General features: G+C 40.7%; 2 protein-coding genes and 1 long non-coding RNA gene across 8 annotated transcripts in view; 2 read left to right on the top strand and 1 right to left on the bottom strand.

Annotated features, from left to right (window-relative positions):
- The window catches only part of HSDL1 (hydroxysteroid dehydrogenase like 1), an 18,793-nt gene extending 2,665 nt beyond the window's left edge, over positions 1-16,128 (top strand). The window contains exons 2-5 of the mRNA XM_038368554.2: positions 10,314-10,546; positions 11,171-11,616; positions 13,709-13,939; positions 15,395-16,128. Of these exons, the coding sequence (XP_038224482.1) occupies positions 10,327-10,546; positions 11,171-11,616; positions 13,709-13,939; positions 15,395-15,496 (999 nt within the window). The 5' untranslated portion in view covers positions 10,314-10,326 and the 3' untranslated portion in view covers positions 15,497-16,128. The remainder of the gene's footprint in view (positions 1-10,313; positions 10,547-11,170; positions 11,617-13,708; positions 13,940-15,394) is intronic.
- An 82-nt stretch (positions 16,129-16,210) lies between these two features.
- Positions 16,211-20,506, bottom strand: LOC119841258. 2 transcript variants are annotated; one of them, XR_005288469.2, is made up of 3 exons: positions 20,428-20,506; positions 19,404-19,527; positions 16,211-17,633 (listed from the first exon to the last, which is right to left on the bottom strand). It is a non-coding gene; the product is annotated as an uncharacterized LOC119841258 (long non-coding RNA). The 2 variants fall into 2 exon arrangements; XR_005288470.2 differs by having other exon boundaries at positions 19,404-19,580; positions 20,428-20,505.
- Positions 20,507-20,717: 211 nt separating this feature from the next.
- Positions 20,718-27,230, top strand: part of MBTPS1 (membrane bound transcription factor peptidase, site 1) — a 50,659-nt gene continuing 44,146 nt past the window's right edge. For 2 of the 5 annotated variants that reach the window (XM_043495041.1, XM_038368565.2), the window contains exon 1: positions 20,770-20,913. The gene's annotated coding sequence lies outside the window, so the exon portion shown is untranslated. Of the gene's footprint in view, positions 21,735-27,230 lie in introns of all 5 variants that reach the window. The other 3 variants (XM_038368562.2, XM_043495043.1, XM_038368561.2) reach the window with 3 other exon arrangements.

Below are 27,230 nucleotides of genomic sequence, written 5' to 3' on the forward strand. Positions count from 1 at the left end.
ACAGGCCTATGGTTACCTGAATCATCTTGTTTACCCTTTTAAAATGTTGGCACATCAGTTTTCTGGAATTACCCCAATATTCCAAGAGTTAATGAAAATCAACACACATGGTCCAGCAAACTCCTTGACCGGCTCTTGTAAATCTGTTAGATTCAAGTTACCTGGAGTTGCTGATTTTAAAATGTTTAACTTCGGTAGCTGTTGTTTAACATCTTTCTGTGTTACTATTAGAATGGAAAGTGTTTCTTTATCTTATAAGATAACTACATTATCTCTGTTTTTTTACCCCAAATACAGAACAGAAATATTTATTGAACTTTCTGCATTATTATTGAAGGCTCTACCATTTCTATCTAGTAATGGACTGATACCATTGTTAGGATTCTTTTTGTTCCTAATCTTAAAAAAAAATCCTCTCCTTCTTCTTTTCCTTAACTCTTCTGCCCATAGATTGTTCCTTGTTTCTTTCAGCTTCCCTTATCAATGTTCTACAATTCCTAGTTTCTGATTCTCAATCTTCCCTTCAATTTGTTATATTTTATTTGTTACAGCTGCCTTTACTTCCCCTCTAAGCCAAGTTGTTTTTTAGCCAGTATAATCTTCTTTCTCAATTGTGTGACTGTGTGGCTTTTTGGGCCTCCAGTAAAATGTTCTTGAACAATTTCCAGTTATTCACATTTTTCTGTTTAAATGTCATTTGGCTCATAATAGTTTTCGTTTTATGAAATTAGTCCTTGTAAAGCACCAAGTATATGTATTACTGATTTGAACTTTATTTGTGTTGCACATACAAATGTGATCACTTGTATCTAAGCTACCCCAAAATTTTAGTTCTGTGATCAGTTCCTTTTTCTATCAAGAGAAGGTCTAATATTGAATTCACCCATGTTGGTTGCAATGCTTTTGAGATAGGAAATTGTTGTCTATATTTTAAAATACTGAGGATGTTTTAGTACTGGCAGCATATGAAACCTCCAGTGTCTGTTGCTCAGATTGAAGTCCCCCATGATCATACAGCTTTTTTTCTATATGTTCCTAAGGAGCTGGTCATCCTGTTCAAATCTGAGTGGTTTGTGGCAGATACCAACTGGTACCCTATCTTGTGCTTTATCTGTCACGACAGGGGTTCTCAGACTTTTGTACTGGTGACCCCTTTCACATGGAGAGCCTCTGAGTGCGAACTCCACCCCCTTATACATTAAAAATACTTTTTTATATATTTAACACCATTATAAATGCTGGAGGCAAAGTGGTGTTTGGGGTCGAGGCTGACAGCTCGTGAACCCTGTAATAACCTTAAGACCTCCTGAGGGGTCCCAACCCCCAGTTTGAGAACCCCCGTGTTAGGACACTGATCCATAAGCATTCAAAATCATTTTCTTCCAAGTTGTCAGTGACTTGGAAGCAGGTAATGTCATTTTTGACATGGAGTGTTACTTCCCTTTCCCCTTTTTCCCACTCAATCCTGAATAATTAGGTTATAACCTTGATAGTTCTGGACGCAGGTGGGGAGAGGAGGTCTGGGGGAGAGGAGAACATATATTACAGCATTCTACAGTCACTACTTCTTGGTAATTGCTTTGCCTCATTCAGGTTGGATGGCTTAGTGAATGAAGCAGGGATGCGTTCATTGAACAGGGAAGATGCAGTAATGCATTAAAATAATAATGTATCAGTATATTTCATTTATTAAAATATTTAAAAATAAGTAGATATTAATTCCCACTGGGAAAATTATTTTTAAAATTCTTTGAAAGCAATTGTTTTCCTCTTTGCTTCTGTTTTTAATAAGCTGTTTAAAAATAAGTGCTGTAACTCTTTTTCATTCACTGTGCATCATGCATCTTGTGTGCTGAATAAGGAATTGATCATTCTGAATTAATAGTATGTGATTAACAACTGCCTCCTAATCCACATGTAGCATATGGGGGAACTGGGAAGCACAGATAAGGAACCAATTTCAGCCTCGCAGAGTTAGGCCTGTGTATGTGATAATAATTAGGCTTTTCTTGGCTTTTGAGTGCTTGACTGTGCTTTGCATGTAGTATTTATATAATTCAGATACTGTGTGCTGCACTAAGCATGAGTTAGTGTTTTGCTTGACAAAGATGGACTTGCACGCTTTTTTTTTTATACAATTAAGCACATCCATAAGTGCTTTACTGAATTGGAGCCTTAGTGTCCAGTGGGTAGAGCACTGGATTGGAAGCCCAGGAGATGACTTTCTGCTTCATTTTTCCCATCTGCCAAACAGGGATTGAGATACTCTTCCCCACTTCATAAATTACTTCCATGCCCATGGATGAAAATGGTATATAATAATACTTTGCTCTTTCCATAGAGCACTGTTTTATTGTTAGTATTAAACAAATAATGATGATCTATTTGTTGATAATTTCTTAACATTCATAATCATTGTGTATTGACTGCTCAAAATATTTAGGAACCATAACAAAATTGTTTGTTATACCCCTGCTCTTGATATTTGTAATGTATAGTTGACTTAAGTAGGATTTTTGTCTCTTGAATTCTCATTTTTCTCTATAAAAAGAATGAACATCGTTCTCTGTTTGTCCCTACTGTCATGATGCTCACAAATTTCATCTCCATCGTTGGAGTGAGCATTTTGTTTTCCATAGCAAAAAAAGTAATGGGACAAATTTAGAGTGGCTGGGAAAAAGGATAATTCAATTGAAGTCTCTGAAATTACTCTGGCTTTCAGTAGGGATAAATATGCCCCAGTGTTGCCTTGCGACCGATGCTTCTGTTGTGGGCTTACCCCTTTTATATCCAGGTCCTTTTAAGGTATCTACGTCAATGGTAATATAAATACTATTATTCCCCAAAAGAAATCAGGTGGGGAAAATCCCCACTGAACTATGGTTGAGTCCTAGCCTTAAAATCTTCAAGTAATATCAGGTTTCAGAGTGGTAGCCGTGTAGTCTATATCAGCAAAAAGAGCGAGGAGTACTTTTGGCCCCTTAGAGACTAACAAATTTATTTGGGCATAAGCTTTCGTGGGCTAAAACCCACTTCATCACGGAAGCTTATGCCCAAATAAATTTGTTGGTCTCTAAGGTACTACAAGTACTCCTCGTTTGTTTTTGGTTTTTTTCCAAATAATATCAGTGTATAGCACAATGATTACACTGCAAACATAATTTTGCAGCTTACCTTTTTTATAGCATATGCAGGACTTAGAAATATCAGACCTGCTGCTCCTCTTTAAAAGCTGAACAACTGAAAACCTGGATTTTGGATCTTTATGACCTGTAGTTTGCCAGTGATGCTCTTGATACACTTGCCAGGCAATATGAGAATCCACTATCCAGGTTTTACTCTGATCTTGAAGCTTCTCACGCTGAAACTATTAAAGCAATGAGCAGAACTTAGGAGAGGATTTGCTGCTTGGTTTATTATTTAAATGCCTTCAAACGTATAACCAGAAATCTTGGACAAGTTTTTCACAGTGTGTGTAAAATTCATGGGTTCCTTGACTTGTGTTCTAATGTAATGTCTGGACTTATCAGGTAAGAAAAAAGCCTATTAAAAATAAAGCGAGTATGTTTATGCCACCTGCAATCAGCCTCTTTTTGGAAGGAATTATTAATGGGAAGCTGGAAGGGAGGCATTTGTTTTTAAATAATTTAGAGATAAAAATTCTGCAAGGTAGGAAACTGACAGGGTCAAAAAGCGTAGAATAGAAAAGTATTGAAATGAGAAAATGGCCTAGAGCAGGGGTTCTCAAACTGGGGTTTGGGACCCCTCAGGGAGTCGTGAGGTTATAACATGGGGTGTTGTGAGCTGTCAACATCCACCCCAACCCTGCTTTGCCTCCAGCATTTATAATGGTGTTAAATATATAAAAAAGTGTTTTTAATGTATAAGGGGGGTTGCACTCAGAGGCTTGCTATGTGAAAGGGGTCACCAGTATAAAAGTTTGAGAACCACTGGCCTAAAGAGAAGATAGGGTTAGCAAAGGGAAATCATTCAGAGTGAAAAGGGGGATACTTTTTTTGGGGGGGGGGGGTTGTACCTAAATGGCCTTGACTTATACAAGTGAATAAATAGAGAGAAGCAGAGAAACTAATATTCCAGAGAGAGTGCTGTGTGAATTTCAGTGTAAATTGAGTGACTGATGAGGGAACCAAAAGTAGGCATATGGTCAGATTCATTCCTGCTGTGATCAGCTGGGGGGTGATTCAACCACAGAGAACAGGTGGTAGTATTGCTCCCTCGCAGTTGCCACTGGGAAAAGGCAGCTCTGAATTATGTCAGGAACCCTGCTGGTATAGGATGCGCTGGATCAACACATCTCCTAGCTGCTCTGACCCTGCATCCTCTTCAACCAGTGCTACCCACCTGCAGCCCCCTACCATTCTGTGTGCTGCCAGAGATGTCCATCTGCTGCTGCCAGCAAAGACCTTGAGTTGACTTAGCCAATAGCCTACAAGGAAGAACAATACAGAGAAGCCAAGAGAAATTTCGGGAGGTGTTTGTCAGTAGTGCATTAAATGTGTCTGTACAACGTCTTAAAGCAGCCAAGCAAGCAGAATTTTGGGATATAATATATGCATGCAAGGTTGCAAATGGGCTGGAAGATAAAATAGAGAATTGTGGGGACTGAAGAGTTTGTGAGCAAAAGACATGGGGTTACAGATTGTGACTGGAGTGGTGGGGGAGGAGAAACATGGCCAATTTTGAAGCAAGATTATCTGATTTGCAAAGAGTGTAGCATTGACTGTCCCAGGATATTTTCCTGGAAGCTTTCTGGCTTATGCAAAACATGATGGTGCTTTACTGAACTCATAGGGCACAAGAGTGTGTGTATGCAGGGAATAGATCTTGTGTGCATCAGGCTGGAAGTAAATCTCTTTATTATATTGGTCATGGCAATCCTGCCACTTGCTAACTGAGGAGCATTACATTAGACTCTGCTACATTACTTTTCTGGGCTCATCTCCATTTAATAGCTAATATGGCTGTAGGGCATCCCAAGATATGTTGCTTCTGATCTCAAGGATTAAAAATACGTCCATATGCCCTCTCAAAGCTGCAGTAACATTATAGTTGCATTTAGGCAAGTTTGGCTGAGCCAGTCATAACATATTGAAGAACGAATAAAATCCCAGGAAGTGATGAGACCCCCAGCATTTCTGTGATACTCCTTTTAAGCCATGAATGTGAGAGTTTCTAGCTGTCACATTTGTAGATGTAAAATCTGTTATACTTTTATATTATTTACATAAAACCTGCACTGTGCAGAATCCATCCTCTGGTTACTCGTATTTTCTATCTGATTTGTATTTTTATGTTTCTATAAATTGTGAGTTCCTTGGCCCAGTGACTCTGTGGTTCTGTGTTTTCTGTAGAGTAATAACATGAAACACAGTAATAAGCAACAGTGTCTTTTGTATAGATAAGGACTGATGACAGCTGTTCTAGCTGGATAATTTATGAACATGAAGATTAAAATAGAAGCAGTTTATCCTGAATATAGTTACTCAGAAGGTAATTGTTAAAATAAATCAATGTTAATATCAATGATTGAAATAAAGATAGAACCACCCACTTTTAAAAAGAGAATTAAGGAGTTTTGACCATTTACTATTTTTAATACATCTCAAATATTTCATCATAAACTCCCCTCTCTTGTCCTCCATATCCTCTCTAACTTCTCCTTTGGTTTCCTCTTACTCCTGGTTTTCACCATCTCTCATGCAGCCCCCTTTCCTGCACACCAAGCAACTTCCTTCATCGCTTTAAACCCTATTTTTGTAATCTTTCATTATTAATTTCCTCCACAATGGTTCTTCTGTGTGTACTTGTGCTATATACTGTATTGTATTTGTTTAAATTAGAGTGTACCCCCTTCAGGACAAGGACCTAAGCCTTCTGTGTGTTCTGCACTTACGGTGCAGAAATGAAAATGTCCCACCATGGAAGTTGAGATCTGTCAGGTCAGTTCTGGGATTACTTTCCAGTGCATTCACAGTAGATGCACGCTTGTATAGTCTGCTGTTCTCAGCAGTTCACCAGAATCTACATTTGGCAGCCTTCTGGACATAGTGTAAGAGCTATTAGGTTGGGCAGGCTTTGGTAGAGTCTTATGGCGAATTTTGTTAATAAACAGAGGTTTTTATATTTTATTGATCTTGAATTTTTTTTTCTCTTAAAATGAGGTTACCAGATGCCTTTGGTACTGAAAGCTTCATTCATGCATTAGATTAAAGGGACCCTTTTAGGTCAGTTAAGGACCAGATTTTTTTTTTTTTTTAAGACAAGGTATTGTTTTCCCCAGTCCCTTAATCCTTCCAATCTGCAGTGAAAAAGGGTTGCCACCTCCTGAGTACAAAAAAAAAAAAGGACAGCCAGGATGATCCTGAGCCCATAAAACTGGACAGCTGCCAATGTGTGCTAAGCCCCCTTACAGGTTTCTTGGGACAACTACCTCAAAAAAGAGACTATATTGGGGAAAACCTGGAAAGGTGGTAACCCTAACAGGGAGTAAATTTTTTTTCTGTTTGATGTTCAATGCCAGTAAAACATTCATGTTCCTCATGCAGACTTCAGCGTGTTTAATACTATTCAAAAGGGGCTAATCCTTCAGTCATTCCTGAAGTTGTTTTAACATATTTTGTTGAAAGCACCACCACAGATTGGTCCTTAAAACTGGAAGTTTATCTTATTAGTTTTGCCACTGCCTTTGTGCAATCAATTTAAAATTAAAATGATTTTTCTTTTCAGTTAGAGCCCCTCACAGCAGCATCTGATAGAAGATATTCCTCCTTAAAAATGTGAAGTTAATTTCAGTTTTCAGATTTCAATGAATGCAAAGTATATTTTACTTAGTTTGGAAAAAATAAATTCAGACTCTTACAGGCAGTCAAGATTTTTATGACTTCAAAGAATTATCATTTATTTCATAATGGCCAGAAGTGCAGTGGATGATTTGGAGAACAAATGAAAAGATAAGGTCCCTGTCCTGAAGAACTTACAAATTTATAATAGATATGATATGGTGAGTGCGGGTACAAATAGTAGGGAGGGGAAGGACAAGGGTTAACAGGCAAACTAGCCACGTTATTTCTCCTTCAGGATGAGAGAGAAGAGAGAGATTATTTCTGTTCTGAAATAGTCAGAAGGTACTTGGATACTATGGCAGTGGAGTGATGCAAGTAAATAGATCATAGAGTAACTCAGTTTAAGTATAGGTACAAAGGGTGGGAAAACCAAGTTGTTTTCAATAATTATAATTGAATCACTTATAGGTGTTGCAGTTGAGGTAAGTTTTAAGGCAGCATTTGAATGCAGAGAGGGTGGCGGTTTGGTGGACTTCAAAATCAGTTTTTGAAATGACTAGATTGTAAATTGATGGTCACTTATCAGTGAAAGAGTAATTAATGGCTGCAGAATAAATAACAATAGGCTATTGAAAAGACTCAAGTAGCTGAATTCAGCTTTTTATATGGTGACAATTCACATGCACAAAACTAAATTTCACATTAGTACTGCATGAACTTTATGTTCTTTTGGGCAACAAACTAGAATTTGAGAGAACCATTTTGACCCACATTTCCAAGTGTTTTGTAGTCAACCCAGAGTACATGCACAATTGGAGCCATTGGAGAGTTTACAAATCCCCAAATTAGTTGTGTGTACGTTGGACGTTGGGCATGCACTTTTGAACATGTGAACCTTTATGTTGTGATGTGTTTTTGCTTGTTTCTGAAGACTAAGAAGATGGACTGTAGTTTGATCTAGTAAAATAAGAAATATGCTGTTCCATTTAGCTCAAAGTGATGATTTTTCACATGCCTATTAAACTTCACAATTAGTATATTTTATCCAAAAGAAGCAAATTGCAATGTCCTTTATAGACAATACATAGGTCACTAGACCCTTCACTAAAATGTAGTCATTTCGGGAGTAGTATGTGGCATATAACTTAATATTCCAAAGCTAGGAATACTGCATATTAATTTAGGAGAGAAAGGGAAGAATATCTTCAACTGAAACAATAGGAGAAAGATAGATAGGTCAGAACAGAATGGCCAGAGCTGGAGTTTAGTTGGGACAGACAGTCCTTTTTATTAATTCCCCCCCCCCCCCGGGCAATACTGTACTTTATGACTGTAACTATAGGTTTTCAGAAGCTTGCTTTTTTTGTTCACCCTGTGTATCTGACCAGTAGAACTATATTAATCTCATAGCTTTTCTTCATGATCATATTGAAGTCATTGACAAAACTAGCAATGAATTCTGTTAGATTGCATGTGGGCTGCACTTTCCACAGTATTTTCTGAATCCAGGCTACAATATAAGGATCCCACAATTAGCAAGTAACTATACAAACACTGAGCTGTGCATGTCTTTTAATTAATGGAGAGGACTGGTTCGCATAAACTTCTTTATTCTGTTATAGAATTCTAACTCCCTGTTTCTAATCTTAATCTCTTGCCAATTCCTATGTGTTGCAATCACAGCAGCAGAGAACAATGTTCATATCAAAACATTTTACAAGGACGTGTAGGAGTGGAAAATGTAGAATATGTTGCAATATGTTTATATGCTGTATGTAGCATCTTTAGGCTTGGAAAGATTAGATTTTTATTGGTAAATGTAGGTATCGTTTTCACCACACGCGCTGACTAAACAGTATTTCTGTAGATAATTGAAATTTAAAGATAAGCAAAGTAAGATAAATTCTTCTTGAGAACTTGTTAGAGGCTGTTATTAAATAATTGCTTTCCTGCAACTGTGCAAATATAAATAGATAATAAAAAAAAGCTTTGAACACCAAATTTTGTGAAACTATGAAAATGTAAATTGATAAAAATAGAAAAAAGCTTAAAAATAAACATTGATATTATCTGTCAAAATTAGAAAAAAAATAAAAATTTAATTCTGCCAAGCCTGAATATCTCCCATGCCCAAATGCTTCAGAGGAGTAAATAATACAATTACAGAGATAAATCTGCAACAATAGCAGAGAGGAAATTTAAATAATACATAGGAGGGATGAAAGTGAACTTTCCATTTGTTTTCAAATCTCGGGTAAAAAGCCAAATGCGGGGGTGGGGAGGAGATAGATAAAGGGAAACAATGTTAGGTAGTTGGAGTAGCAAAGCAGAAGGATTTTGCACCAACTGTGGTGAAATTGGTGGGGGGCTGGGACAGAAAGAAGAGAGAAGTGCTGAATAAGCAGATTTCAGAGTAGCAGCTGTGTTAGTCTGTATTCGCAAAAAGAAAAGGAGTACTTGTGGCACCTTAGAGACTAACAAATTTAATTTGTTAGTCTCTAAGGTGCCACAAGTACTCCTTTTCTTTTTGTGAATAAGCAGAAGCAGGCATGAAGAAAATGAGCATGAGGCCAGTGCAAGGCCATGTAGTGTCTTCAAAACAAGGACTGCAGTTTTGATCTTGGAGTAATAGGGAATTAGAGGTGTTGTAGGGTATTGCCCATGTGTGGGAACATGCAGTAGGATGGGTGAAATCATCATTCATGTGACAGTTTGGAGATAGGACTTGAGGCACCAAGAATCATTGAAATGTAGGGCTGGAAGGGATGAAGTCTAGCCCTCTGTCCTGAGGCAGGACCAAGTAAACATAGACTATCACTGATAGGTATTTGTCCAACCTGTTCTTAAAAACTTCCAACGATGGGGATTCCACAACCTCTCCTGGCAGGTGTTTCCAGTGCTTAACTACCCTTATTAGAAAGATTTTCCAAATATCTAACCAAAATCTTCCTTGCTTCAGATTAAGTGCCTTACCTTCACTAGGCATGGAGAACAATTGATCAACATGCTCTTTTTGTAACTGGCTCTTATCAGGTCCCTCATTAGTCATCTTATCTCAAGACTAAATACACACAGATTTTTTACCTTTCCTAATAGGTCAGGTTTTCTAAACCTTTTTCATTTTTGCTGCTGTCGGGGGAAGAGTTGCAATAAAGAAGCGAAGAAAAGATTAACTATGGATCAGGATTTTAAGTAGGGTGGATTTGAAGCAATCATATTTTGTGGGGAGATGGTGATAAACTTCCTTACATTATGGGAAAAGGAAAGTCAGGCTGCTGCTGCTAACAGTGGAGTTTCCAAATGTTAGACAGTTGCATGGTTCTGTGTTGGTATCCTGACTTCCTTCCATCTTGAAATTTTACTAAACATCAGTACAAAAAGAGTGAAATGAGGTGGAATTTTAATCAGATTATTGTGTGTTCTAAAGCTATGGTCAGTTTAATATTTGTGTTCTGCTAAACAGAGGGGTTTTAATAATCGCCTATGTATCACCTGTGTTTTCTTTTTTAGATTTCTGATTGCCATGGCTGCAGTTGACAGTTTCTACCTCTTGTACAGGGAGATTGGTCGTTCTTGCCACTGTTATGTGGAGGCACTGGCTTTAGTTGGAGCCTGGTATATGGCCAGAAAATGCTTCACTCTTGTATATGATTCTTACAGCTTGATCAGGCTGCATTTCATTCCCAAGCTGGTGAGCAGGGCTGATTTGGTCAAGAGGTATGGAAGATGGGCTGTAGTCACTGGTAAGAGAACAAAACAGTGTGTCTGTTGTTTTCATCTGTATTTTATTTGAAAGATGCTTTCCCCCTCCTTGTGCTTAGTAATTATCTACCCTTTGGTGATATATGTACTATATTTTGTGGAGCTATTTTTCAGATGAATCTGGACCTTTCATAGTAAATACTGGCCCTGAAATAACAGCATTGACAATTAAACTCTCCAGCACTTTTCATCCCTTTTAAACAGAGGATCCACTCTCTCAGTGCTTAGGGGGTCCTACTGACTTCAGTTGTGCTCTTACAATCTGACACCACCTCTTTCCATGCAAATATTACTGGATTCTGCCATTCTTTTTTCTTTACTTAGCCACTCTGCTGCTTCTGTGTGTCTGATCAGACTCGGAAGCCATTGACATCCAAGAAGATGAGCAGAGACCTCTAGCTGAAAAGTGACTTGGAGTAGCAGAATGGCAGACAGATATGTACCCACTATCTTGTTCATACTCTTTGTATAACAACTTACACAACGCACTCAGATTTGGCTCAGGGTAAAATTTGCACCTCTGACATACTCTCTTCACCAGACTTTCCTCAGTATTCTAGTCCTGTATTCTAAACCCCACACCACTATCTTATTTTCTACTGTAGGTAGCACAGCTGGTATTGGAAAAGCCTATGCTGAAGAACTGGCAAGCCGTGGCATCAACATTATCTTAATCAGCCGGAGCAAAGAGAAGCTGGAGGCCGTAGCTAAAGACATAGCCGAAACCTATAAAGTTGAAACTGCTGTTATAGTAGCAGATTTCAGCAAAGGTCGTGAGGTTTACTCTTCCATTAAGGAAGCCCTCAGAGACCAAGACATTGGGATTTTGGTGAATAATGTAGGAGTGTTTTATTCCTACCCGGAATATTTTACCAGGTTGTCTGAGGACAAACTATGGGAAATTGTCAATGTAAATATTGCTGCTGCTAACATGATGGTGCATATAGTGCTGCCAGGAATGGTACAGAGGAAAAGAGGTGCGATTGTGAATGTTTCTTCTGGATCCTGCTGCAAACCCACACCACAGATGGCAGCGTATTCAGCCTCCAAGGTAAGCCAGGGTGCAGAATGTGCTTAATCTTACCATGCCAATTGAGAGCTTCACTAGCTCATGCAAAGGGGCATGAGGATATTTATTTGTATTGTGGTAGTGTTTCAGAATTTCAGTCATGGATCAGGGCACCATTTGGTAAATGCTATACAAAAAAATGGGTTTACCTGTTGGTCCATTTAGAGTGGCTGGTGTTACAAATGATGCTAGCCTGAGTCTTCTGAAGCACAAGGACTGGGCCTTCTTTCTACACAGGGATGCAAGAGAGAGGGAAGGCTCTGGACTTCATTCTTTGCCTCTCCCCTCTAGGCACCCACACAGGGCAAGTCCCAGGTCATTTCAGATGTTTTAAGATATATTCTACCTAACTAAAACATAAGAGGCTTTAAGGTTCTTCTCATATAATGCTTATTTTTCAAGTGTGTGGCAAAGTGTTCCAAGTAATTTGCTATGGATTACAGTAAACTAGTAAATCTCTAAAAGAAGTTGAGCATAGCTACTTGCCGGTAGGTTTTTTTTGTTGTTGTTGTTAAATTAATCCTTTATTAAATGTTAGTTTCAGAACAGTAAAGTGCTATTTTTTTGCAATATTTAGAGAAAAGGATATGCCTTAATGTCTCACTTACCTAGATGTGGAATTTCATATATTAATAGTACAGTACCTAGAAGTTTTAGAAGTGACCCAAATCTTTGTGATAGCAGTAGAACTAGTATCAGACTTCCTGCCTCCTCCATACAAGATCCCGTGAAGGGGTAGGTTTACTAAAGCCCCAATCCTGTAACACTTTTTATTAACTTTAAGCATGTGAGTAATCCCACTAACTTCAGTTGAACTACTAACAGGCTAAGTGTTTGCAGGATCAGGGCCAAGGCTGCTAGGAGATAGAGAAGCACTAGTGGGGCTATGGACATGGCAGGTTCAGTTTCTGCTTCAGGCAAATTATTTTTATTTTTAAAGTTTGGGGGCGGGGCTGTTTTTAATGTTTAGTTTGTTTCCCCTCCCCACAAGCAGAGTGAGTTTGGGAAGGGAAGATGACTATCTTCTTCCCACTACGCCCCATAAGCAATTGTGGGAGAGAATCCCATGAGTCATTATCCAGCAGTGGAGCAATGCAGGAAGTATCTGCAAGTTGGGAATCCAGGATTGTACTGGCTGGCCACTGAGTTACCAGCACTGCACTGATATCGCAGGCATCTTACTAACCATTTACCATTGTAGCACTGCAGCATACAACATTACAGTAATGTTACTACTATGCATCCGATGAAGTGAGTTGTAGCTCATGAAAGCTTATGCTCTAATAAATTTGTTAGTCTCTAAGGTGCCACAAGTACTCCTTTTCTTTTTGCGAATACAGACTAATACGGCTGCTACTCTGAAACCTACTATGATAAGAGTTTGCCAAACTTATTTATTGTGCTGTGCTTGATTTCCATAGTCCCCGCTATCAGGTTTATGATGCCAAAGGTTAGTTTTTACATTGGGGGAGTTAAATGAGCTGAGGAAGGTATTTGGGCCATACCCACAAATTTAGGCCTTAATTCTGTAAACATGCATGTGTGTAATTTTACACACGAGTACTTCTGTTAGCTTCAGTGAGACTACATGCATATGAAAAGTTAAGCACATGTATAATGTTTGCAGGAGCAGGATCTAAATGACTACACACAGTGCTGGCAAATGCATCAAGTAAACTGGGGGGTGGAGGGGGAGGTATTAAAGAAAAAATATTTCACTTGTAAATTCAGGTAGTGTTTGCAACAATAGTAGGCTTCAATACAACAAAAATTAGCCAGAAGTAAGTGTCTTTAAAGTTGATATACCTTTAAACTAATTAACTGGGTCTCCTACAATTTTCTGAAAAAAACAAACAGATGCTGAAAACGGGGGACCATGGTCATGCTATAAAAACATATTTTGGATTTTTTTTCTAGTATTTGTCAAAATATGGGTTCTTTTTTTATAACCCTTTTGTCAGAATAGTAGTATAATTTCCAAGATAATAGTTTTAATACTTTACACCAAGACTTTATTCCCCTTCTCCCCCATGCAAAACTGAGGAATCCTAATTTTCTGCTTTTATCTTACCAGGCCTACTTGGACCACTTGAGTAGAGCACTACATTACGAATATGCTTCAAAAGGAATCTTTATTCAGAGTTTAATCCCATTCTTCATCTCCACAAACATGACACAATTTGGTGATCGCATTCTGTCAAACAAGTTTTTGTTTGTGCCTTCAGCTAAAGTATATGCACATCATGCTGTTTCCACCCTTGGGATATCCAGAAGGACTACAGGATACTGGATCCATTCTATTCAGGTAACAATTAATCCAACTAGTTTACATTAGTAAATCTCATTACCTTTTCAAAGGGGGAAATTTAATCTTTTGGCTTCCATTGATTTTCATGGGAGTTGAGAAGCTAAAACAAGTGCAACATTTTGGACATTTCTTTCTAATCTGCAGCACAAACCAGTCAACCTAAACTAGGGTGACCAGATATCCCATTTTTAAAGGGACAGTCCAGTTTTTGGGGATTTTTCTTAAACAGGTGCCTATTACCCCCAACCTCTGTCCCGTTTTTTCACTGTTGCTATCTGGTCACCCTAACCTAAACCGGAGGCACTGCTCCATATTTCTTGACCGCTTCCATGTTTAATCAAGTTATGACTTGACTACATATTTTGCTTTAGGAGGAGAGGGAGAATCTGATTGCTACTTTTAATTTGCAGCCCAAATTTTAGCAAATTGCATTAAAAACACATAAGAGGTTACCAAATGAAATTAATAGGCAGCAGGTTTAAAACAAACAAAAGGAAGTTGGTTTTTTTTTTGTTTTTTTTTTTTCACATAAAACAGTCAGTCTGCAGAACTCCTTGCCAGAGGATATTGTGAAAGCCAAGACTATAACAGGGTTCAAAAAAAGCACTAGATAAGTTCATGGAGGATAGGTCCATCAATGGCTATTAGCTAGGATGGGCAGGAATGGTGTCCCTAGCCTCTGTTTGCCAGAAGCTGGGAATGGTTGACGGGATGGATCACTTGATGATTACCTGCTCTGTTCATTCCCTCTGGGGCACCTGGCATTGGCCACTGTTGGAAGACAGGTTACTGGGCTAGATGGATCTTTGGTCTGACCCACTATGGCCGTTCTTACACAACATCTTGCGCTTCTTTTAACTTGAATGTGTCTGTTCTAATTGCATGCTGTTCACAGTTCAATAACTGTTTTTCATTGAATTACACTTAAAATTTCCTGAAAATATTTGTAGTGTTTTAAAAAAAAATTGTTACAAAATCTACATCCTTAGCCACAACTACCTGAAAATGTGTCCCTGTTTTAATGTAGTTTCCTTTATTGCACAGTATCTGCCCAGAACCTCACTTTGCAAAGGGACTGGTGTGAGCACTAATGACACCTCCTGGCTAATTTGGATCATTTTGTGAAGTGGGAAAGAAGGAGGGACGTAAGGGGTGGAGATTAGGGAAAAAATGAAAGAGAGAAATGGAGTTAGTTGTTTATTCATAAAGATATATTTGCAGAACCTGATCTTACACCTGTATGACTAAGGTGGTTCTAAGGTGCATAACATTATATTTAGTTACAGCATTTGTTTTTTAATTTTAATTGTCATATACTGTATTTTTGTTCTATGTAATGTAAATTAATAATTCTTGATCAGAAAAGGAGTGGAATTTCCATGGTAGTTTGAAAAACTGCAAGTTTACTTAGAACAGATCCTTTAACCTTTCTTTCCCTTTTTCCTTTTGTAGTTTCTGCTTGTACAGTACATACCAGAATGGCTCTGGGTTTGGGGAATGCAGATTCTCAACAGTGCTCTACGTCAGGATGCCATATCCCACAGAATATATTAGGAATATCATCTAGGAAATAACCAATGTGCTAAATTACTGCACTAACCTAATTTTCAGCATTGGAAGAACTCTTTTAGAAAAAACAAAGTTTGCTAGTATGTTTTCATCACAAACAATATACGTATCATAGTTACCAGAAAAGTCTGGATCCTGCCCCTCTCTTTGTACTACTGGGCCCAAAGCAAAAGCTAAGCAGGACATAACTGATTTTTGTCAAGTTTAGTTCAGCTAGTTAAATCTGAGTTTCTCATGTAACTGAATGAGAGTGGGCAGTGTGCTGATCCTGCATGAAATTGACTGGCTTCTGTATGGAAATCCTAATAATATGAATGGGAATTTAGATAGCCTGGTGTTTTGCAGGATTGGGCACTGGAAGAGTTGAAGGGGATCCCAAATCATGTTGTATTATAAAGACAATCTCAGATTTTAGATGAACTATAAATCTCTCTATAGTGGACTATCTTGTGTTGGTTTTCCAATCTTGTCATTGCAGGTGTTATGTTGAAAAATGTGTAAGGTTACTTTTCAAAACTGGGAAAAAGGTAGAAGACATTTAAGCCTTTTTAGCTAATTTTTTGTTTGTGTGTGTTCTGTATTGCTATGACAGAGCAGCAATAAAGTTCAAATAAAAATGTTTGCTTGCTTTCCTGTACAAAGTATGAAAGATTTTGATCCAATTTTCAAGTGGATACTCCATTAATAATCTGTGATGTCTGAAGAATTTAATCAGATATTTAAACTATTTTAAAAAGTCCGATTTAAGGTGGAGTTTTGAGTTTTTTAAATATATTTAGGTCTTCTTTCTTTAAGTGGAAAATCCTATTTAATTTTATAACATTTGTTTTTATGCAACTAGTAGCATTTTTTACTACTTGCTGTCCACCTTGTTATCATATACTATGGTGTTAATACTCACTGCAAAAACTAAATTTTCTGGGAGTCAAATGTGCTATTTTGTTGTTGTCTAGATATAAATCCCATGTTAAACCAGAATCTGAATTATGCACAGTAGATTTATCACTCAGTTTTCAATGTAATATCATTAGGATTCTGTATTACCACCCCCTTAACTGTTATGAGACCATTAAAAATATAAAATAATTATGTAGAAGTAACTTCATGTAGTGTCTGGTAGAGCAGTGGATATCTTCTAATTTATGTTAATAGATCTGCTACCCATGAGGACATGATTTGCCCTGTATTCAGTGCCAACCTCTTGTGTGGGATACAGGCCTAAAGAGCAGTAGATGTACAATGTACAACTCCACTGAGGGAGGTAGGCCATGCAGGAGTACTCTGCACCTCTTGCACAGCAGAGCAGTGCTTCATGGCAGCAACATGGAGGGAGAGAGTTCACATAGGTCCAACAACTACATCTATCCATTGCCCAGAACCCCCCAGTGGAGGGCATATAGCAGGTTATAGCCTCTGATAGAACCCAGATGATGCAGTTGTTGCTGCAAAATAGAATTGACTCCTTCATGCCAGCTGCAGGTTGGTAAAGTAGGATTCTCCACCACCACCCCCCAACTCCATTTACCATAGGTGCCCTGTGCAAAGCCTGAATATTTATTTTGTATAGGGGATTAGAATTCAGCCCCAATTGAATAAAGAATGGGTGCTGATGTGACTAATTACAAATCTGTTACAAGGTGGCTAATTCTAAAACATACCTTATGGTATTTTTGATCAGATCCCTTTAAAATCCAATATACAGACAGTTCATACTCACACAGGTTTTTATGAAGTGCTTTATGACTCAGTATATTTGCAATGCTAGTTTAGTATATTTGCAATGCTAATTTAGTGATTGGCAGACTCTGAGTTACTGCCAAGAGTGAAATTCAGTTGGCTCTAACAACTCTAATTTGTCTGTTTCATATAAGCCTATATGGTTTGGGTATTGACTCATGTGCTCATTAACAAGATTAATTTAGATAACTGCGTACATGCATAAATGGTGTACACAAACTACACCTTTTACTAAAGAAAGACAAACTTTTGTCTTCAAGAAAACACTGATAGAAGTGACTGGTTCTTCAAAAACTTTCACATGTTCAACTTTCAGCATATGAATAGGCCGATACTCAAACTATTCACATAAGTCTTTGCAGGAATTGGGGTCCTAGTCAGTGACCTGTGAATAAACAAACTCTTTTAATTTTGCCCACTCTCAAACTATATGTAAAAATATATTAAATCAGAAGTTTAACTTACGGTACTGATTTTTATAAAAGTCAAATGGCAATGCATCTAAAGGCTACAAACTTTTCAAAAGTAATTGAAATCAAGTTAAATACCACAAGTATCAATTACTAAAAAAGGAATGTGATATAAATATCATGTGAATGCAACATCAAATAAAGGTTCCATAGAAATTTAAACAGCCAAGTCAGAGAACTTAAAAACAAAGAATTAGATATAAGTGAGAGAAACTGTATGTTAAGAATGGACCCCTTTTGAGCCCAATTCAGTTGTGATCATTTGTGACATGAGTTTGGTGGTCTCAAGTAGCTGTTATATGTATTGCAAAATAATGCACATCTTGCACTAGGATAGGACTGTGAAGAACTTTGCACTGTGTCTTTTTTTCTAAGGTGATTTCCTGCTTTAGCTAGTGCCATCAATTTCTGACCTTCATCAGAATTAAAAGAATTAAATAATTAAATAAAATAATCACTAAATTATTTAAAGGGGAGAGGGGTATCCACCTTTACAAGTGATAGTGAAATGAAAGCTTTCTAGTTAACCACACTGTATATAGTGCATCTTCGTACAGCTTTTCAAGACACACAACGTATATGAAACTGACTATACTGTCAAATAAAAACTGTCTAATGTGTTCATTGGTTATATAATATACTTTGTCATGTGCCTAAAATTGCCACCGAGGAGCTCGCTATTTGTAATTCCAGATCAAATGTGCTCAATTGACTGAAGAAAACACTTTTTTCTTCTTAACTACTATCAGCTTCTACATGAGTCTTGACTGGAAGTTATTTCCTTTCCCTCAGCTTGTGCATCATTGCTAGCTTAAATATAATTAGCTGATTATGTGTGAACCACAGTAGAATCGAGCTTGCTCTATTAAGGTGTATTGAAGCTGCAGGACTAATAATTAAAATATTTGTGACACACTCTGCTATGACTAAGGGTCTAAACTGCACAATACGCCACAACTGTTTGTTTATAGTAGTTTCTAACTGTGCCATCAGTGTTAGCATCATCAGAGGGGCTAATTATCTGTGGATATCCGTGAATTTGCAGGGCCCTATGCTGGAGGCCAGACTGAGGCTCTGAGCCAGCAGGACTGCCCCCAGAGCCCAGTTGGAAAGAACTGGCATCTGTGGGGAGATGCAGTGGACTCTGCCCTGGGTGGGGGTCCCAAGCAGCCCCCCCCACCCAGGGCAGGTGGAGGGACCCAGGCTCCCTACAGCTGCCAGCACAACTCTCTCCCCGACCCAGGTCTGGCCAGGGACAGGGGCAGCTAGGAACTGCAGCAGGCCATGGTAAGAGCTAGGTAGGCAGCTGTGTGGAGCTGCAGCAGACCATCCACCTGCCCTGAGGGGGGGCACGAGCAGTCCCCTGCCCAGGGAAGGTGGAGCAACCCACGCTCCCCACAGCTGCCAGGGGCAGTTGGGAGACACAGCCCAGCCACAGTAAGAGTTGGGCAGGCAGCTGTGGGAGCCGTGGCAGACCCTCCACCTGCCCTGGGTGTGGGGCCCAAGCAGGCCCTGTCCCTGCCTCCCAGGCCCTTCACCTAGGGCAGGTGGAGGTTCCGTGCCACAGTTCCTCTAAGCTGCCCACCCACTCTTACCCTCAGAGCCACACACGGATACAAAATTTGTATCCGCATCTGCAGAAATGGTCCCATGGATATCCGCATCCACAGATCTAAAGCAGATACCTGTGTATTTACAGGGCTCCCCTCATTTCCAGAAGTGGTCCTTCCAGCTCAGAGTTAAAGTATAGTGGCAGCGGAGAAGCTTGCAGTGCTGTTTATCATACGCATCTGCAGGAGCCTTCACTCCCTAGGAGTCAGAAGAGAACAACGCAGGTCTTATTTTGCATGGCCGTATAGACCCTGCCGGTTAAAGGTAAGATAGAAAATTTAATACAGCTGCCTCTCCTGGAAGACTAACTTTATTCAAAATTCCTAACATCAGTCAAGCCACTCTAGTGGGCTTGCTTTTTGAAAATTAGGGAATGAATACAAGTGCATTTCCTCAAGAGACGGGACTGGATTTAACACTACAAGCTGTAAGGGGGGGGAGGGATAGCTCAGTAGTTTGAGTATTGGCCTGTTAAACCCAGGGTTGTGAGTTCAATCCTTGAGGGGCCATTTAGGGATCTGGGGCAAAAATTGGGGATTGGTCCTGCTATGAGCAGGAGGTGGGACTAGATGACCTCCTGAGGTCCCTTCCAACCCTGGTATTCTATGATCTATGACAGGTTTCAGAGTAGCAGCCGTGTTAGTCTGTATTCACAAAAAGAAAAGGAGTACTTGTGGCACCTTAGAGACTAACAAATTTATTTGTAGCTCATGAAAGCTTATGCTCAAATAAATTTGTTAGTCTCTGAGGTGCCACAAGTCCTCCTTTTCTTTTTGTGAATACAGACTAACACGGCTGCTACTCTGAAACCTGTCCTTATGCAAGGCACTGAATTTCGCCGTATGGAGTGGAAATCTGTCAACTTCATGAAAAAACTCGTACAGATCCAGACAGACATCATCTTCCTCTCCAAATGCAAACAGATGGGCATAAATTTGTTAGTCTCTAAGGTGCCACACGTATTCCTTTTCTTTTTATGATCTGTGAGAGGCTCTCCCTCGTCTGCTTGAGGAATTCACTAGTCTTTTCTCAGACGTGTTCTCTGGCCGTGTGCCCCCCGGGTCTCTTCCCTGGGAGGCCGGGTGAAGAGTAACTTACAGGTCTGCCTAACCCCAGTCACAGATGCCCCTCCAGCGCTCCGGTTGCCTCGACGTCCGTGTAGCACCAACCACAGGCGTTACGCCCCGCAAATCTCCCCCCCCCCCGTCCCCGCCCCCAGTCCCCTGCATGGCATCGCTGCGGGCCTGGATCCTCCCACCCTGGGCGGCGCGAGCGTGGCGAACGCACCAGCGCCAGCGAGGACACGGGCGCAGCGGCCCTAGGCCGCCACGTGACCCGTCGGCGCACGCTTCCGGTATCCCGCCCCCAGCCTCGCGAGACCCCGGACGCACATGCGGGCGCAAAGCCCGGTGGCTGGCGCCGGAGTCTTGCGCATGCGCCTCTCCTCTCCCCTTCCCCCGACATTGAGCGTCCGGTCAAGTTCCCAACTCAGGTTGGCCGCCGTCTTCTCGCGAGACGTTGTTAGTAAACACCGCTCAAAATGGCGGGTGGCGGCCCTGGAGGCAGCGCTTCGGGGGAGAGACGGTTAGAGGCGGCGAGGGGCGGTGACGTAGGGAGGGTGTTGCGGTGGAGGCGGGAGCGTTGGCCCGCCTCGAGAGGCGGCGCGTCATCCGGGGCGTGGGGGTGATGGAGCTCAACGTGTGGGGGGCCATCGAGGGGTAGGAGAGAGCTATGGAGGTGGGGGGTATGTGTGAGAGGGGGTGACCCCAGTTCCGTAGGGAGCATGTAGGGGAGCAAGGGGGTCTCACATTAATGAGGTGAGGGGCCTGCAGCGCAGCCCTAGGGGGGTGAGGAAGCTGCATAGCTACTTGGTGGGGGCATGTAGGGTTGCTCTTAGGAGGAGGGGCGGCTTGGGGGGAGGGGCATACAGTTCTCAACGAGTCTGAAGTGGGTTTGGTTCCATTTCCCCAGCTCCTTATTCAAGGGCCCAAACTATTTAAAAGTGTATCAGGGTAAGGTTAATTCTATAGAAATGTCATCAAATTAACATGGGGATAATCAGAATCAGTAGTTGGCTAGTTAACAACAGCTGAATGCACAAGACAAAATGCTTCGTGGGGACACCTCAAGTGACGTGGCCCTGTGGCCGACAGCGTCAGACTGTCATGAAGGAGGTGGGGCATGCCACCCCCCCATCCCAACGCTTTGTTCCTGCCCAGTATGCTGCCAAATCACTCCTTCACCCCACTTTTACAGTTAGGTGGTGCTTGAATATGGAGCTGGGTTTTGATTCTATGGGACAAACCAAATATTGGGTCACCCAAAGTGACCCATCCCAGTGACCGGCAGATGGTTCTCAAGGAGCTGGGATAAGTTGTATCCATAACAAAAGCTTCTTTTCTGAGGTAAACTCTCCCAAATGTTGTACCCCTTTTGCTAAAGTATTTAACTAGTTTGTCACAAATCCATCTGTAATGTTCTCACAGAAATTATACAGACAACTAGATATTAGGAAGTCTGTGATTACACATAAAGGTTCCTGAACAAACTGAGAACAGGAAAAATGGCTACATTTATCAAAATTTAAATGTGTAAGACATTTGTTATGACGAAGGCTACTTTTTAGTCATGGGTATTTTTAATAAAAGTCATGGGCAGTAAACAAAAATTCATGGCCCGTGACCTGTAACTACAACTTAGGCTGGGGGGCCACAGGTGCTCAGGGTGGATGATCGGGGGATGTTGTGGGTGCTTGGGATGGGAAGGGTTGGTGGGGCTGGCAGACTCCCTACGCAGCTCCCCGGAAACATCCGGCATGTCCGTGCAGCTACTGGGGGAGGAAAGGCTGAGGGGCCTCCGTGTGCTGCCCCGGCCACGAGCACTGGCTCCACAGCTCCCATTAGCTGGGAACCACAGCCAATGGGAGCTGCGGGGGTAGTGCTCTCTGCCTAGGAGCTGCAGAAACATGCTGGCCACTTCTGGGGAGCCCCCCCTCCCTGCACCACCCTGTACCCCAACTCCCTGTTCCAGCCCTGAGCCCCCTCCCACACCCAAACTATTGCTGCTGGTCCAGGAGCTGCCTGGCTCGGGCATCCCCTGAGCCAGCCGCAACAGCTGCTGCAAAAGTCATGGAACCTATGACCTCCGTGACAGACACAAAGTCTTAGATATGACTGAGGAAGTGGAGATATTCCAGCCACAAATGAAGAGTTCTCCCATTTCTAAAAAAATTAAAGTGTACCAAGCCACACTGCAACTGTACAGATCTCAAAGCAACACTACAGTCACTCACTAGTTCAATTAATTGTAGTGCATTACAATAGGGTAATATCTTTTTAAGAGAATTGAGATTCCTCTAGATGTGCTCACTGCATTCTGCAAGCCATCAGAAACCAATCAGAAATGCAGCATGCATTCAGCTAATTTTTGTATGTTTGTACATGGTTAATAAGCGAGGTTATTGGGGGGTCAAATGTGCCTATGCTTTTTCTTCATATTATTTTTGTTGTATATATCGCAGGACATCCCAGTACACACAAACAAATTGTTTTGCATGGCCCCCTCTGCCTAACTCTAGCGGGGACTGAAAAGCAGAAAGCAATACTACCTCTCTTGTTTGTTTCATTACCTCTTTTAGCACAAGTAAAAGAGAGTAAATCGACAGATGTGTCTTGCTAATTTGCAGGTTCCACCTCTGTAATTTCAAAGAAAACTGCATACTTCTCAGTGGTTCCTTCCCCTGCATCAGGCTCCCCCATGCTCGACTGTCAGGACTGGCTAGACTGCAGTGGAGTCAAAACATGTCCTGGCTTGCTGCCCAGCTGGATTCCCCTGGTAACCTGTCCCCTATACTCTTCTTCCTCGTCCAGCTTCTCCTCACTGTTCACGGCAGGGAGTTGTGACTCAGGCTTCTCCAAAATATCCATGGGGCTTTTGGAGGTGGGATCCCTGTAGAGGATGGCATTCAGCTCTTTGTAAAAGCAGCATATATGTGGCTCCATACCAGATCGATTGTTGGCCTCCCTTGCCTGCCACAGCTTGGTTTTCACATAGCACTGCTGGTGGTCCCTCTTTTAGCCCTTCTGCTCTATGCCCCAAGCAATCTGCTCATAGATGTCAGTGTTTTTATGGCTGGATCAGAGTTGTGCCTGCCTCTTCTCTCCCCCCCAGACCCAGGAGATCCAACACCTCCAGTGTTCCCAGAGCAAGTGGGGGGCGGGGGAGATTATGGGATAGCTCCCAGAGGCCAATAACAATCAATGTAAGTAACACAGTGTCTACCTTGCTACAAAAAGAAAAGGAGTACTTGTGGCACCTTAGAGACTAACAAATCTCACAGGGGAGAGTCTGACTCTGAATTAGGGACTTGAACCTGGGTCTCCCACACCCCAGGCAAGTGCCCAAACCACCCGTCTGTAGAGTCAGCATCTCTCTCTTAATCTCTCCTGTTGAAGCTGTTCCACTTGCATAATTATATTCATTAGGCAAAGAGAAAGCGAGACTGAAATCTTCAAAAAGACTTTTTTGGAATTCACCCTTTCACACAATTTTTTGTTTTCACAAATTCGCATTTTCAAAAAAAAAAAAAAAAAAAGCCCAGCAAGCTTTATTCATAAGTCCAATGTACTGTTGATATTAAACCATTATCACATGCTTTGTGTATTTTATATATAATTTCCAAGGATTTTTAAAAATATAATTAATGTTCTTAATACCGTATAAGCTATAGGGCAAATTTAATATAATTAATAATATAACAAAATGAAGAAATACTACAGTATTTACAATATTAAGTATATTTCATAAAAACTTGCTCTCTGGCCCCCGCTCAAAAAAAAAAATTACACCAGCACACTTTTAAAAAAAAAATCTAGCACTTCTGTGTGTGCAATTTGAAGAATCCAAAACCTGCCCATGTGCACAAAGACTAACAGGGTTATATGTAAAAATTCTAGAACTTGCATGCAGACACATGCTAACTCAGAAAGTGCATGTGTACAGGTTGGAGCATATGCAGGTTTTTGCAAGTAAAGGGTCATCTTTCAATGATCAATTGCATACAAATGAAAGTCTGTCTTTGAAAAATTACCTGTAAATTTCTATCATTGGTGCTTAGTAGAGGGACATTATATAATGTGAGAATATATATCTATCAAACACTAGGTAGCTTTATTTCATTTTCTTTTTGGGGGAAATTTGAACTACAACATGTAGAGTACCGTGTTGTACTAAAGAAATAGGAGAGGTGGGAAGTCAACGTATCTCCTTCCCTTCCATAGCAATCCTACACACTCCTTCCTGTAAATTTCTGAAACTGTAAGCTATCATAATTTCCCTGCATTCCCGTTGTTGTGAAATGCCTCACTCATTGTAAGTAGCCTTTGCAGCACTTCATCTCTATTTTGAAATAGTTCAACCTCAATAGTATAACCTGCCTGATATTTTTTAATTATCATATTAATGATGTACAGTAGATTATCCCTTGGGCATGTGTTGGTGAATATCACCTTGCCTTTCTTCAGTTTGGCCACACCACTCTGTTGAGGACAGGACAATAAATGTTTTGGTTTATACAGCTGCCCTTGAGGAGCCTTAAAATATTTGTCTCAGTTCTTGGGTGTTGAATGTGGACATTTATTTCAGGTCTCAACTTGAGTATGAGGCTTTGGAATATCTAAATCAGCAACAACATCCGCTACTTTCTTCTTGGGACTTCTCCTTCCTGTTACAGTTATTCAAGATGCCTATAGCAGTTGCACATAGTTTATCTTTAATTGTGTCTTTCATAATTTCCACAAACTCTGAAGCTCTTCAAGGAGTTTGTCATTCAGACCTTGTTTTTTCACTATTCTGAACCAGTTTTCAATAGTGGTATTACTGTCCCTTATTAGTGGCCATTTTATTGCATATAGCACATTGCCAATCCATAATGGTCATACTGAGACATACTTGAACAGTATTTCTGAAATTCAGTACCCTAATGTATGGCTGGAGGAGAATTTACATTCTCCTGATCATCTTTTTCGAGACTAGGTGATGGAATCAATTTAACAAAAGTTGAATTGTGCAAGTTGCTCCCTCATTTCACTCAATCACTATTTCAGGATCAAATCCAAGAATGTTTTAAGTGACGAATATCTGTTTTTTCTGTACACATTGTGCTACCTCTTTTAGTGCAGTCTAGTAAAATATGCTGTACTGAAAATTATGCTGAGTCTGCTATCATTTCACTACATTCATGCATTGTTTTCCCATTTTACAGAATGCAGAAGCATACAAGAAATCAGTGGAAATCTTTCACTTTAGCTAAATGTCCACATATTATTATTTTAATCATATGCACTATGCAAATGTGTATTATTGTAAAATCACTTGCCCTCTCCCAGTACATACTTAAAACAAGCATTGAGATAACTTATAGGAGTCATCTGGCTGATAACTTCTGTAATAGCAAGAATTAAAGCCCAACCAAAGTCATAGTCAGCTTTTTGTTCTTTCAGCTGATGACCAGTTACTCTTAGTACGTGGAGAAAGTAAGGCCACCTAATGTGAAATGTTTGCTTTGTTCAGCTGTTAGCATCTCCGCTAACCATAGTTAAGGTTATGTTTTAGGCACAGGTATTTTTAGTAAAAGTCATGGACAGGTCACGGGTAGTAAACAAAAATTCACAGCCTGTGATCCATCCATGACTTGTACTATTCCCCCTGAGTAAATATTGGGAGTGCTGCGGGTGCTGGTGGAGGGTCCGGGAAGCGCCGCATGTGTGAGCAACCCGGAACCCCCGCTGGTGCTGGGGCAGAGGGTTGGCGTGGCTGGCAGGCTCCCTCCCAGGCTTCTCGGATAGCAGCGACATGTCCCTCCCTAAGCTCCTAGCTCCGCATGCTGCCAGCTCTGCAGCTCCCATTGGCCAACAATAGTGGCCAATGGGAGCTGCGGGGGCAGTGCCTGTAGGTGGAGGCAGCACTAGGAGCTGAGGGAGGGACATGTTGCTGCTTCGCGGGATCTCCCTCAAGGTAAGCGCTGCCCCTCCCATGCCCCAATCCCCAGCACTGACCCCCGAGTCCCCCACTCAAATTCCTCCTATTGCTGGGGGCGGGTAGTGGCCTGAGATTGCCCCAGCAGTGGCTGGTGCGACTGGCCCAGGGGCTGCCTGAGCTCATTGGGCAGCCCCGGAAGCAGCTGCATCAGCCGCTGCAGAAGTCACGGAAAGTCACGGAATCAAACTCACAGCCTTAACCTGTAACATCGAGGTGTAAGTTACATACACCCACTCTCTGAAGAACCAATATTAGGTGCAGCTGAGCTTTCATGTACATATGCTTTTTGAAAGGTGAAATAGCAAAGTACTGCAAATGGGCTATATTACATGATATTATTTCAGAGGCATGTTGTTTTGCCTGGGTGTTACTGCAGTCTGGTAGATGTTGCAGTCAGTTCTTCCTTTAAGGCTACCTTCACTTGGGGTGACCAAGACTTATCTTGTCACATATAGTTAGTCAAAACCCAAATCCGTATTTGATTATTTAATTGATAAATAATTATTAATTTAAAATTTTATCACATTAATTAGATGAAATTTCCAAAGAATTAATCTGATATTGATATATTTTTAAATTATTGTGTTATTTGAATGAGGTAATGGGAACCCATGAATTAGGAGATGGTATGGTGAATAAGGAACTGGAAATAATGAACTGTTTCAGCCTCTTGGTTCCATGAGTGCTGAATGGCTCATTGCAGTGAGGATGGGATGGGTCTCTGTCCTCTTGCTTTGTGTGTCATCTGGTGCTCCCTGCATTGAGTGCAGCAGGTATTTCTAGACTGCATTTTTGATGAACTGCTATACTATTAAACTACTTTTTTATTGGAAATCTCAGTAGATTCCTGTTGCCATGTTCCG

Source organism: Dermochelys coriacea, chromosome 12, assembly GCF_009764565.3.
Source record: "Dermochelys coriacea isolate rDerCor1 chromosome 12, rDerCor1.pri.v4, whole genome shotgun sequence".
NCBI classification, from domain to species: Eukaryota; Metazoa; Chordata; order Testudines; family Dermochelyidae; genus Dermochelys; species Dermochelys coriacea.